The 14,578-nt window shown below is 53.6% G+C and overlaps 1 protein-coding gene across 3 annotated transcripts in view; it reads right to left on the reverse strand.

Annotated features, from left to right (window-relative positions):
* The window catches only part of PLCG2 (phospholipase C gamma 2), a 169,947-nt gene that overhangs the window by 96,191 nt on the left and 59,178 nt on the right, over positions 1 to 14,578 (reverse strand). For all 3 annotated transcript variants that reach the window (XM_021093743.1, XM_021093744.1, XM_021093745.1), the window contains exons 3-5: positions 8,245 to 8,388; positions 5,614 to 5,707; positions 4,541 to 4,588 (exon numbers count right to left, since the gene is read on the reverse strand). In XM_021093743.1, the coding sequence (XP_020949402.1) occupies positions 4,541 to 4,588; positions 5,614 to 5,707; positions 8,245 to 8,388 (286 nt within the window). The remainder of the gene's footprint in view (positions 1 to 4,540; positions 4,589 to 5,613; positions 5,708 to 8,244; positions 8,389 to 14,578) is intronic.

Consider the following 14,578-nt stretch of genomic DNA (forward strand, 5'->3'; position numbering starts at 1 on the left):
TTGGGGGAGAGGAGCAGAGGGGGCTGGCACTGCAAAATGAGGCAGGGCGGTGGTCGGACCGAGATGGTGGCCGAGGGGCGCATCCAGGACCAAGGGAAAGGTCACAGTGCCTTGGGGGACCCAGAACTTTCAGGCAGAAATGGGGCCAAGAAGCCTTCCCACATCCAAGAACAGAGAGACTGGGGAGGTGGGGGGCACTGCGGCAAACACGGGCCGCGGCACATGCGAACCTGAGCACGGGGACATCCAAGCCCACCTGCTCCCAAAGACCTGCCTTGCAGCGGAATAACTGAGCCCCCAGGAAAAGGGGACCAAAGAGCCTCTTCAGGCTTCTGTGCAGGGACCTTGCCACTCCACTCCCCGGGCTGCATCTCCCCCTCGTGCTCCGCTCTGGGCACACTGACTGCCAAGCCACTGGAGACTAGGAAGCCGGCAGCTCCCGGCTGCACCCCTCTCCCTGCCCAGGACTTGTCATCAGATAGAGTGCCTCAGCCCAGGTCACGTGCCACCCTGTGGCCTTAATCAGGACAGCGTAGCAGGGCTGTCCTCAGAGCTCCCCATGGGGTCAGCTGAGTCAGAGGCTGTGATGGCACCACCACCCAATGCCCCTTCCCACCACCCCCTCCCTGACTTCACGTCCACAGGGGTGGATCCCCTACTCCCCTGTAAGCTTCCTGCACACAAACCCACATCTCAGGTTCTCTTTCCTGCAGACTCAACCTGTGACCACAGGCTAGGAACCAGGGCAATCCCTTTGGGGAGAGATGGCAAAAATCCCCCTCATTTTGAATTAGCTTATTTATTTGTTTGTTTGCTTGCTTGCTTTTTAGGGCTGTACCCACAGCATATGGAGGTTCCCAGGCTAGGGGTCTAATCAGAGCTGTAGCTGCCGGCCTACACCACAGCCACAGTTACAGCAGATCCAAGCCATATCTGCAACCTATACCACAGCTCATGGCAATGCCAGATCCCTAACCCAATGAGCAAGGACAGGGATGGAACCCACATCCTCATGGATCCTAGTCGGGTTCATTACCCCTGAGCCACAGTGGGAACTCCTATACTCAGATTTTATTTTTTGTCTTTTGTCTTTCTAGGACCACATCCGTGGCATACAGAGGCTCCCAGGCTAGGGGTCCAATCAGAGCTGTAGCTGCCAACCCACACCAGAGCCAAAACAATGCAGGTTCCAAGCTGCATCTGGGACCTACACCACAGCTCACAGCAACGCTGGATCCTTAACCCACTGGGCGAGGCCAGGGGTCGAACCCACATTCTCATGGATGCTAGTTGGGTTCGTTCACTGCTGAGCCATGACGGGAACTATATATATATAGTTATATATATATTATACGTACATGTATATATATGTGTGTGTATATATATGTATATATAATATGTATATATATATTATGTATGTGTGTGTGTATATATATATATATATATGCAGATTTTAATCAAGTAAAATGAACAGACCAATAAATAAAGTTGAGGATGTAAATCTACTGAAAAAAATTGTGCCCAGAGCTAACAACGCTTACCATTTAATGTCAAATTCATAGTTTTTCCTAGCTTTCAGTATTTCCCAAATTCTCTATAAAATAACAAGTGGCTTGCAATGGAGCATGATAATGTGAGAAAAAAGAATGTATACATGTGTGTGTGACTGGGTCGCCTTGCTGTGCAGCAGAAAACTGATAGAACCCTGGAAATCAGCTGTGAGGGAAAAAATAAAAATTATTAGAAACAACAACACAACAAGTGGGGCGTCCCCGCCGCGGCTCAGCGGTTAGTGGCTGGGAGGAGGAAGAAGTGGAGCTGGGGTTTAATGGGTACAGAGCTTCGGCTGTGAACGAGGAGCAGTGCCCTGAAGGTGGACGGTGACGGCAGCCCAGCAACCTGAATGCCCTTGATCTCAGACGGGAATGCTGTCTGGAAAGGCCAACCTGTCTGTTTTGTATATTTAACCACAGTGAAACACATTAAATCATTTCACGCCCTAAGCAGGATGGGGCAGGGAAGACTGCTGCCTTTTACCAGCCTGGGGATAGGTTTGGCACAGGTGACCACCTGGGGTGCTGTGGACAAGACTGAACCTCCCCTGGCCCCGCTGTCCTCCCAAAATGGACCAGAGGGTGCCTCGCTCACCAGTCTGAGAGCATCGGGTCCCCGTCTGCCCCCCTCCACTAAGCGCAGAACCTGCTCAGAACAGTGGCTGCTGCAAAGCGACGTCTCCCCAAACGCCAGCTGCTGTTATTTCGCCTCTTGAGAGGCTGAAAAGTGAGAGCCGTGCCCAGGCCAGGAAAAACCCGGGAGTGGGCGCTGCCCCAGCCGGGCTGGCACAAGCCTGCCTCCTGTGCCCTCCCGAGACCTTTCCCTGCTGCCGTGGCTCCCTTGCTGGCCTTCAGGAAACGCGATTAGTGTGGGCGACAGGAAAGGAGGGGAACTGGCAGCACGGACGTCAGCAGCTCTGTCCCTGGCACCCTGGTCAACGTTCCTTCAGAGGAACTCCCTCCGGGCTTCGCGGAACCACAGGAAAGGTGGGATTTTCCACGTGTTGATAGGGTGGCAGGGCTCTGCCCGCCGGGAGCGAGGTCGGGGCGCCGGGACGGCAGAATAAGGAGTCAGGCCAGAGACAAGCTGGCTCTCTGCCCAAAGTTCCAGAAAAGACGTCTCCGTGAAGGCCTCTCAAGAATCTGCTCTGAGCACGGGAGCCAGGGGAGTTTTCATTTCCCGACAACAGACGATGGAGAAGCGGACGCGGGAACCAAAGCAACAGCCCTGTCCCGACCGCACGGCGCGCAGAGCGGCCGGGGAGGGCTCCCGCCGTCCTCCCGGTGCCAACGTCTGCTGTGAATCACCCGGAAGCCACAGAGAAGGGAAACAGGGGCGGCCCCACCTTGGAGGCTGAAAGAGACCAGTGTGTCCAGAATCCTCCAACACGGGGCCCTTGTTTGATTCGCCGCCGTCACACAGGGGCAAAGCCCAGGGTGTGGGGACCACAGTGCTGAGAGGAGGAGGAGGAGGAGGGAGGGAAAGGCAGATGGACAGAGGCAGGGAGAGAGCTGCCGGCCGACCTAACCACGTTCCTAAACCCTGCCCCGCTCCCTGGCTACCGCCTGCAAACCATCCTATGGGGCGTGTGTACACGAGACCACGGAGGCTCTGAAATCCACAAGGGATGGGGACAGTGACCTGACACCCAAACGCCTTAGAGGTGGAATGACTTTCACAAAGACAGGAGAGGGACAGAGGTTTTTTGTGGCCTCACAGATGATGGTGACACCTCTTACTGGAGAATGAAAAGAAGGAAAAACACAAAAAATTTCTTTTTTTACAGCTACATCTGTAGCATGTGGAAGCTCCCTGGCCAGGGACCAAAACCGAGCCAAAGCTGCAACCAATGCTGCAGCAACGTTGGATCCTTTAACCCGTGCCTCTGCACCAACTGGAGCCACCACAGGTGGATTCTCAACCCACTGCATCAAAATCGGGAACTCTTAAATTTTTTTCAAGAGGTCTGATGTGAGGCTAAAATAACACAATGACTGGAAAAGCGCTTAGCACAGTGCCTGGCATACTGGGTGCTCCATCAATGGCGGTTCTTTTCGTTACATTATTAACAAGACCCGGATCGAAACATTAAAAAAAAAAAAATGATAAGAGGATGTTTAACCTCACTCATAAAGAAACACAAGTTTAAGCCAAAATCTGCTGTTGCCTTTCACCCATCCGATTAATAAAGGTCCAAGTCTGGTGACACAGGGAAATGCACAAATGGGAGAAACATAAATTGCCACCACCTCTCTCAAAATGGCAGACCAGATGACGCATGGCTGCTGGTTCTCCTCCTCCAGGAAGTCCTCCTGCTCCTATTCTCATCACACACGTATAAAAAGGGAGACCTGAAGGTTTTCATAGCAGCCATTATTCACCATGATAATAAAGGACCTGCACCAACTTCAGGTCCATCAAGAAGGAAAGGATTTCTCACCAAGGAGGGAATGACCCTGCATCCGCCCAAGGACAAACCACATTTGTTACAAAACCGTCTGGCAGAGAGCACTGCGTGTGCTGACGGGGACCACGCCAGGACACTGAGTTACACACTGTGCCGTCACATGGCTCGTGTCTGCCCCGTCCTTACACACATGGCCCTGATGTGGGTTTACATCTTTACCATCAGGCTCTTTCCCACCACAAAGTAAGGGCCGGCACCTTGGCCATCCTGTTTCTCGCTGGGACACAGAAGATGCTCAAGTGCAAAGGCCTTGAGGATGTGGTCCAAGCGCTCCCTGGCAGAGACGTCACCTCTGAGAGAGACTCGAACTTTCCACTGCAGGGAGGCTGCTCGTGGGTGGAGACTGTGTCACCACGACCTCAGGCACCTGTCTGGCACCTTGTAAGTCAAACCCGACTTCCTGAGGAGCTTTCCACCGCGAGCACGCACTCCAACTCCCTTGGAATTTTAAAGAGACAATGAACACCGGGAGACCAAGACGATCGGGAGGAAAACCACAAGCATGTGACAGACTCTTACCTGTTTCTTCTGGTTTGATCCACAGAATAAATCTGCTTTCTCAGCCAACTGGGAAGAGAGTTGATTCAAAAAAGAAAAAGCAAAACAGAGAGAGAGAGAGGGACAAAGTGAGAAAATGGCACAAGTTAAAAAAAAAAAAATGGTAAAAAAGGAGTTCCCATTGTGGCTCAGCGGAAACGAAACTGACTAGCATCCATGAGGACACAGGTTCGGTCCCTGGCCTCGCTCAGTGGGTTAAGGATCCAGTGTTGCCGTGAGCTGTGGTGTAGGTCACAGACGCAGCTCAGATCCTGCGTTGCTGTGGCTGTGGTGTGGGCCGGTGGCTACAGCTCCGATTGGACCCCATGCCTGGGAACCTCCACATGCTGCAGGGCGTCCCTAAAAAGACCCCCAAAAAAAGAAAGAAAATGGCACAAGTGTGAGTTCTATAGGATGGGACAAAAGAAACCGCAAACAAAAAGGAACGTTTTCCTGCTTTCTAACCCAGGGAACTTGGGAGCAGCAGCTTCTCCTTGTGGCTGAAATGCCCTCGCTGAGCCAAGGGGCCCCTTGGCCTCGCAGAGGTTGGCGTTCTTTACACTGACACATTCCCTCCACCAGCAAGTGTCAATCCCCAAAAAGCTGGTAAGAAAAACAGTGGACACCAGAGGGCCTTGTTTACCGGGGAGACAGTAAGTCACAGACCGGTCCCAGCCGGACATCCACGACATTGGCCGGACCGTCCCGGGAAGGCTCTCGGCCAGCCTGGAGGAAGGGGCACGTGGAAAACCGCAGGCCTCTGGGCTGAGGCCCTCCCAGGAGGCAGCCTCAGCCCCGCTTCAATCCTTTAGGAAACAAGCCTCAGGTCCTCCCCTGCCCCACGACACTAACGCGCGTCTCCGTCTCTGTGGTGCCCGGGCACCCCTCACCCCAGAGGCCCAGGCCCGGCGATGGGCCACCCCTGGGCACCTACTGCATACAGGACACTCAAGATGAAATGCCGCTTTCCCTTTCTTCCTCCCTATTGGCTAAAGGGAGCGGAATAAATGCCTGAGTGAGCAAACCCCAGAGAGAAAGAGGCCACAGCCGGTCACCTCTCGATCACGGTGGGTGTGGACGCGCTCATCACTTCCTGGTGTAAGATTTTCAAGCCAGAGAGCCATTTCATCGCATCTTCTTTAGAGTCAGCTGGAGAGGAAAGAAAGAAGAAAAAAATGCCGTGTTTCCCTCTGGCAAGAGCTCTGCTTAGAGACACTGCCCCACCTCCCCAGCCCCACACAGACCGTGGGAACGGGAGGGTTCTAGGACCTGCTTTTTGTCTGGGATGAGGCCACAGGCCCCTGGTGAGCCTCTTACAGCAGGGGTGACAAGCCAGCGACGTTTTTAAAGCGTTTCCGCTTTGGCGTTCGCCTGTGGCACGGCAGGTTGAGGATCAAGCATTGTCACTACAGCAGCTCAGGTCACTGCTATGGTGTGTGTTGATCCCTGGCCCAGGAACTTCCACATGCCACAGGCATGGTGCAGTCAAAAAAAAAAAAGAGAGAGAGAGAGAGAGTTTGGGCTTCAGCCCTACACTATCGAATTAAAGGCAGGACCTGGCATAATTCGCACCACAATCCTGAGCAGCGCTCAGCATCTCCCCGTCTCCAGTCAAGGCCAGAGAAACAGGTAGAACGTAGGCGATGCTGAGCTGGAAGGGAAAAGCAACAAAGGGTAGTTAAGAGTCTGGCATCAGGAGTTCCCGTCATGGTGCAGTGGTTAACAAATCCAACTAGGAACCATGAGGTTGAGGGTTCGATCCCTGACTGTGCTCAGTGAGTTAAGGATCCGGTGTTGCTGTGAGCTGTGGGGTAGGTCCCAGACGTGGCTCGGATCTGGCATGGCTGTGGCTGTGGGTGTGGCGTAGGCTGGCAGCTACAGCTCCGATGAGACCCCTAGCCTGGGAACCTCCATATGCCTTGGGAGCAGCACTAGAAAAGGCAAAAGACCAAAAAAAAAGCGGGGGGGGTCCTGCCATCATAGGGCTCCCTTGTGGTCAGGATCCAGCATGGCCACTGCTGTGGCTCAGGTACTGCTGTGGCACAAGAGCGATACCCTGGCCCCCAGCACTGCAAGGCTGTGTCATGTTCCGCCAGTTATGTAACCCTCTGTGCCTCATTTCCTCATCAGTAAAATGCCGCTGGCAAGGCAAACACCTGGTCCACTTATTCAACACCTGCGAACCATCAGGGACCTCGTGAGTCTGGACAGAGCATGCCAGCGTTTCTGCTCTCACCCTTCCTGTGCGGATGAGGAGAAAACCAAGGCTGAGAAGACTTAAGGGGCCTGTCCCAGAGCCAGTAAGTGGGAGCTGGGCTCTCCATCCAGATCCTGCCCATCCTTCTACGTGACCTGGAATTGCAGGGCGCTGGATGGGGGCGCCGCAGAGCATGAGACATCAAGCTGGCATCCTAGGCTCCATGTCTGGGGTGGGTTCTCATGGCCTCCCTACCAGGAACAGCAGCAAAGCCTCAGGCCTGCAGGGGGGCTAAGTGGACACAGCTCTGAAAGTTCATGGTCACAGGACCTCTCTCCGGCCCCATCTCTGCCTCCTGCCACGTACCACCCAGCAGAGATATACCCATCATTCCCGCCTCCAGCTTGCTATTCCCTTCCTCCAAGCCCGGGCACAGGCAACGCCCTCTCGCTGAACCACCCTCTCTCTTTCCTCCCAACTCCTGGTGATGCCTCAAAACCAGTTTAAAAGTCACCTCCTCTGTAAAGCCTTCTCTGGAATTAGGCACTGTATTCCTAAAGCACACTGTATAGCGTTTGGACCACAGCCTCCATCACCGTGCCCTGCAGTTCCCGTCCCCACGTCTGTCTCCCCAAGTACACTGTGAGCTCCCGAAAGGCACCAACCGGGTCTTACGCATCTTCAGAGCCCCTCTGACATCTAACGCAGCCCAGCACAGAGCAGGTGCTCAAAAGATGCCTGTTGAAAGTATCCTGAATGAGAAGTCAAGCCAGTGAGCGTGATCTGACCCTAAGCTGAATGTCCCCAGCACCACTCAGCTTCCAGTTCCCCATGCTGGTCTCCTGGTAATGCTGTTTATTTCCTCTTCCATGCGACGTGACTGGACGCAGGGGTCTAAGTCAGTCAGTTCTGGGACTGGCCCTGAAGGCGGCCACAAGCTCCTGCGCCCTGAGTAAAGTGCCCGAGGTTTTTCACAGCTCTCCCCCTGGCTGCTGTGACTTTCTGGTGGAGTCACAGGGATGGCTGGAAATCACCCCTCCAGGTACATGTGTCTATGTGTGTGCACGTGTATGCATCTGCAGGTGCGCTATGCGTGTGCATGTGTGCGAACAAGATACAAGATTTCAGGGCAGTTGCTTCGGATCACTGGGACTGAATAAGCAGTGTATGGCCGGACTCTGTTGGACAGAAAATGCAACTGCCTTCAGCTCTCAGCACGAGCTGGGCAGGTCCTTAACATCCGCCTTTCAACACCCCTACAAGATCAGCACTCTTCGTCTCCCCGTTCCACAGCTGAGCCGAGTGCAGCTCAGAGAGGCTGGAGCACAAGCTGGACGTCACACAGCCGGGGAGGGGCAGGGTAGGGCTGAACACCATGACGCCCCCAAACAAGCAGAGGTGGGGGGCAGGTGCGGGTTCTCGGCTGGAGAACCTTCCGGGAAGGGCAAGGCGACAGGAGGGAGGGAGAAGGCACACGACAGGCACCCACCTGCCAAGCTGAGGGTGCTGAGGACGAACTGGGTGCCGTAGAAGATGGTGAAGCAGCAGTCTTCCTTCTGGCGGACGGCTTTCGCACGCTCGAAGTCCTTGGAGTTCTTCCCCGGGCGGATTTCCTTTATTTCCATGATATCCACTGAAGGAAAGTGAACGTCAGCCAATGAGAAGCTGGCGTTGGCGCCACCCGAGGCCGCAGCCACGTGCCTGCAGCCCAGACACACACAGCCCAGCTCCTTCCATCCCGGGAGGCAAGACAAGCTGAGCCTGCTCCCCGACCCCCAGCCTGCAGGATTCTGGGCAAATAAATGACATGCTTGTGCTAAGCCACTAAGTCCTGGGGTGACTGCTGTAGAGCCACAGACAAGAGGAGGAAAGCCATCCTTCTCTGTAAGCCCTGTGGCCACGTGACTCCAACCTTCTCCTGGCCAAGGAGGGCCACCTGATCCAGGATGACCCCTCCCCCCGACAAGGTGGTCACCTGACCCAAGGGAGACCGCCCCCCTTCCTGCCACAAGATAGCCAGTGAACTAAGGAGTGTCACAAAGAGACACGCTCCACCAATCCCTTCCTTTCTTTCTTCTGTCCAAAAAAAAACACCTTTTCCTGGGATGGGTCCGCTTCACATGCCTGAGATGAAGGTGAGCCTCACCTCCCAGCACAAGCCAAAGGAGGGGCCGAGGGGCCCAGAAATGGCCAAGATGCCCCATTTCTGGCCCGGGATGGGGTTAGGGCCAAGCACGTGGCCTAAGCTGCGCCCATCAGCCTCCTCCTGGGCCTTATTTGGCCAAAGCTTTTCATCAACTGTTTCCTGCTGCTGCTGCTGCTGCCAGAGTGGCAAACCCTGAGTCTGGAGGTAGCAGGGTGCCTGCTGCCTGCCACGCAGAAAGCAAAGATTCAGCACCAAGGCACCAGGGAGCCCCTGGGTCCGTGTGGGCTGGACGCCACTTCTGTGCCGGAGCACCCAGTCCAGTCTGTTCTGCTTTGCTTAGTGAGACGTGAGTTTCTGTCATTGTGATCCTAAGATTCCTGGATTCTGGCACTGAACAAAGAGAAAAGGGGGATAGTCCTGGAAATGAGAGAAGAGGGAAGGGGCCCTCAGCTTTGACCTGGAATGGAGGAAGCAGACGGATCCAGGCGCACAAAGGCATTTCAGAGTCTGAGTTGAAATGGCAGGAAAGGTTCATGGTGATTCACGCAGAACAACAGGAAAAGGGGACAGAGAATTCAATTAGGGGAGGAACGGGGTGGAATGAACTCAAAGCTTTCTGCTTTTCTACCACGGGGCTAGCTAGCTTGAGAACATTCGGGGGGGCAAGAGTCATGAAGTCAAGTGAAAAGACTTAAAATGAACAGCATTTGCTCTGCGGCGGCGGTTACAAAAATCTATGCAGGTGGTAAGATTCCTGAAAACGATCCACCAAAGACACAAATTGAGTGAACACTAAAAAAAGAAAAAGTGAAAACCCATTAAGGCCTGAGGTTTAATAATATTTTACCAGTGTTAATTTCCTGAGTTGAGTAACTATGGTTATGAAAGATGCTATCACTGGGAGAAGCCGGCTGAGTGGTACACAGAAACCCTGTGCTGTTTTTGCAGTGTTCTCATGAGTCTCACATTGTTTCACACTAAAAAGTTTTAAAAATCATTTATCAACTTTGGGTGTCCCTATTATTGGGGGGCCCCTAAACCTTGGGGGTAGAAAGTTGGGGAGACTCTTTATCCAACCCCGAAGCCAGGGAATCTTATGTCTACCTTCACTCCTTCCAAACTTACAACAAAACAGACAGCCTTTGGGCCCGCTCAGAGTCACAACCTTCTGGAAGGCTCTGAACTCGAGCAGTTATCTGAGAACATCTCAGGTATTAACATTTTCTTCCTCAGCCATCAAATTACTCCACCACCCAGCTGACTGCCAGTCAAGGTCTAGTGACTCTAAGCAACAGTCCTTTGTTCCATAGCTAGTCTAGCAATGACTACCGAACCACTCTTTCCCGTAAACTATCTCGAGGAGGGAATCTCTGAATTGGCCTACTCTGAGCTTTTGATCCCTTTTACAGCAAAAATTCAACAAAAAAATTGACACATACCTAACTAAAGAAAAAGGTTCAGATAAGGTGACACCATCTTCAGGCAATCACCAAGTCTTATCAATTCTTTCTAAACGGCTCTTTTTGGCTTTTTTTTTTTTTTCTTTTTTTTTTTTAAGGGCCGTACCTGCAGCATATGGAAGTTCCCAGGCTAGGGGTCTAATCGGAGCTGTTGCTGCCAGCCTGCACCACAGCCACAGCAATGTCAGATCTGAGCCACCTCTGTGTCCCACACCACAGCTCACAGCAACGCCGGGTCCTTAACCCACTGAGCGAGGCCAGGGATCGAACCCACAACCTCGTGGTTCCTAGTCGGATTCATTTCCACTGCGCCATGATGGGAACTCCTCTAAATAGCTCTTGAATTTGTCACCTTCTATCCAGCCTCACGGCCAACACCACAGCGCCGTGAGCTCCTGATGGGTCCACTGAAGGAGCCAGAAGATACCCCCAGAGATGTTTTTATGAAATGCAGACACGCTCAAGCCACTCCCGGGCTTCAAGCCTGCCAAGGGCATCCCTGTGCTGTCAGGACTAAGAACCAAGGCTGTGTGTCGACCCCACCGACCCCATCTGGACCAAATATATGCGCTTCTTTCCCCAAGGTCCAGCCACACGGGCAAGTGGCTCGAGCTCACACCCACACGTGACATCAGCACACGTGCTGGCTCTGCCAGGAACGCTGTCAGCCTGCTTAGCACAGAGCCCTCCCTTCCAGTTTCAGGCCCATCACCATCAGGTTCACAGGAACCCCTCCAACTCCTGCTATTACACCCGCCAGGCCCCCCCCATGGCACCAAACGCAGGCTCGTGCTCAGCATCCTGCCTCACTGTGGTATTCCCCACCCCTGGTACACAGAGCGACTGGCACACAGTGGGCCCAATAAAGAACTGCTGAAAGAGGAAGGGGACAGAGAGGGTTGGGGACACAGATGTGGAGCGAACTGGAGATGGGACAGCATGGAGAAAAGGGCAGACGGATACACAGATACAACACACATAAATGGAAACACCCTAATGGGGTGAAAAGGGGGCAGAGATGAAGCCAAGCACCCAGATTGAGGAAGGAGACAGATGCAACCCTGCATTTGCCACGTCAGAGAGAAACAAACACAGGAGACGAGAATGATGCAAACAGCATCCGACGGGCTGTTTCTGTTTCATTCTCTTCTCGTCTCGCGTGATCACCCCTACACCACCTTTCACTTCAGCACCAGCAAAGCATCCTTCGGAGGCCAGCCCTGGCCCAGGAAAGGGCTGTAGGCATCCGCCCCCGTCGGCCAGGACTGGTCACTCCCATTCCCTCGCCCCCTTTCTTCTCCCCAGATGAGCCCTGGCCTATTCATCATTCTTCTCAAAAGACTATGCTCTTTCCATTGGATTGCCTTCATTTCATTGCCAAGATCCATCGACTTGATGAAGGATCTACATTTGTGTGAGCCTCCTTCTGGACTCTCTAGTCAGTTCCATTGGTCTAACTGTCTGTTTTTTCACCAGTGCCTCATTGTCTGGAGAACTGTGGCTTTAGAGTAAGACTGCAAGTGGGACAAACACTCCAGCATCGTGAGCGCAGCTGCCTTCCAAAGAAGGACCACATCCTCCCCTGACTGTGTCACTGCTCTTCAGTACCAGGGTGGCTGTTCTGGGTGTTTTCTCTCCACATACACTCTAGGATCAGTCTGTAACTTGCTAGGATGCTGACTAAGATTGTGTTGACTCTACATCAAGGCGTGAAGAACAGACACACTGCGTCTTCCTATCCAGGAACACAGACTATTTATTCTGCTGGAGGTACTTGGTCCTGGCCCTTAGGGTCTTACAGACACATCAGTTTCATGCTTAAGGATAAAAATAAACAATAACAATCATATACAACTCTTCCACGCACTTCCTATATGCCCGGAACAGTGCTCATAATGCCTTGTATGTCAGCTCCCTGGAAGCCAAGCCTGACACAGGGGTTCTTTTTCAGGTCAGAGGTAGGGTGATGCTTAAAGAAGAAGAAAAACTAGGCTGTGGTCCCAGCAGGGGACAGGCTTCAGCCTGGTTGCGTGGGGCTCTGGAGCAGGGATGCCGCCACGGACGTGAGTTTCGTGGAGGCAGGGAGGCTGGCCTCTTGGTCGACAAGCCTCCAGCAGTTAGGAGAAGGGCACAGGCCTGGTAATGGGATCCGGGTGGGCCAAGACAGTGCCCCATACTGACTCCTCGATCCTCACAAAAACGCTAGGAGGCAGGAACCACGACTGGCCCTACACACTGAGAACGAGGGCACTGAGGCACAGACTGCTGACACTTTAGGCAGGGTCCCCAGCCAGTAACTGGTAGAGCCAGGCTTTGAACCTTGATGTTACTTCTCATGGTCAAGCACGAGACTCTGAGAAGCCACATGAGAACACGAAACCCTCTTCCTGCTGCTGTCCGCCCACAAGTCCCACCATACGTGGGTCTCCTGCCACATGGGACTCATGTAAGTGACTTCTCAACACTGCCTTCCCTCTCACTGCTTCCCTGCCGTCACTACGTCTGCGCTGTAAACCTCCTCCCCAGCGCCCCCGCATTCACAGGTTCATCTCTTTACCACGTGCCTGCTCTCTCCTCTGGCCCCCAGAGGACAAGGGTCGTGTCTGTCCCTCTCACGACTGAAGCCTCCCGGCTGCCAGCCCAGAGCCCGGCTCAGAGCTCAGAGCAGAAAGTCAGACTGCAGTGCGTTAAATGACAGGTGTCCCAGGTGACCCAGGCCAGCCTTCCCCAGAAGCAGACCCTGAGACAAGCCCTTGAGCACATGCTGTGTGTTTGGGGGCTCACCCCGACAAACACCAGCAGAGGACAGGGACGTGAAGCAGACAGGGGAAGGCGCTGGTAAAGAGGCTGCTAGGACATCAAGCTGGTGCCCCCAGGGGCACCAGGAGCTGATCCCACGGCAATCTGGGAGCCCCTCAGAGTTGGCCACACGGAGGAGCGAGGGAGCTATGGTGTTTATCCCCAACCACCGTCTGTCACTGTTGAGGGCTTAACCCTAGACCCCCCAGGCCTCAGGCAGAAGGCCTCAGTGCTCACAGCAGGGGGCCTACATCATGCAGCCGCGACCCGCACAGCATCAGGGTCGGCCCCGTAGCATCCTCTGCTGCATCAGGTTATCCATCCGGTAGTTTCTGTGCCACCCCCACTCCCCCACAACTCAGAGGTGAGCTGCGTGAGGGGTCCGAGTGCCAGTGGGAGCTGGGACCTGGAGCCCGGAGGAGATGTTACTGCCCCTGCACGTTCCGTGGTCTCAAGGGAATCCTGGGATCCCCAGGCGGTTCTAGAATTACAGGTATCTATGTACTCTCTCTCTTTATTAAGATATAGTTCTCCTGCCATCGAAGGCATTCACTTAAAAACCCTCCTACGCTGATGGTGGGAATATAAGTTGGTGCAGCCCCCGTGGAAAACAGCATTGCAGGGGCCTCAGCAAAGGAAAAACAGAACCACCGCATGATCCAGCAACCCCACTCCTGGGCACATACCTGGACAAGACCCTAATTCAAAAAGATACGTGCACCCCTATGTTCACAATAGCCAAGACACCGAAATAACCTAGGTGTCCACCGACAGAGGAATGACTCTGATACATACGCAACATACGGTGTGTACGCAGCATGGACTACTATCTGCAAGCACACGGATGCGACAAGAGCACATCATACCAAGTGAGGTAAGTCAGAGAGAGAAAGACAAACACCAGAGACTATCGCGTATATGTGGAATCTAAAATATGACACATCTATGAAACAGAAACAGACCCACAGACATAGAAAACAGACGTGCCAAGGGAGAGGCGGCTGGAGGAGGGATGGAGTGGGAGGCTGGGGTTAGCAGAGGCCCACTATCGGCGCTGGGATGGATGAACAACGCGGTCCTACTGCAGAGCACAGGGAACTACAGTCACTATCCCCTGATAAATCATAATGGAAAAGAGTATTTTCAATGACAACACATGGAGTTCCCGCTATGGCTCAAACCCAACTGGTATCCGCGAGGACAGGGGTTCAATCCCTGGCCTTACTCAGTGGGTTAAGGATCTGGCGTTGCCGTGAGCTGTGGTGTAGGTCACAGATGCGGCTTGAATCTGGCATTGCATTGCTCTGGCTGTGGTATAGGCCGGCGGTTGGAGTTCCAATGCATAGGTACTTCCATATGCTGTGGGAGCGGCCCTAAGAAAGACCAAAAAAAAAAAAGAGAGAGAGTGTATATATGTG

This window comes from Sus scrofa, chromosome 6, assembly GCF_000003025.6.
Source record: "Sus scrofa isolate TJ Tabasco breed Duroc chromosome 6, Sscrofa11.1, whole genome shotgun sequence".
Classification (NCBI taxonomy): Eukaryota; Metazoa; Chordata; class Mammalia; order Artiodactyla; family Suidae; genus Sus; species Sus scrofa.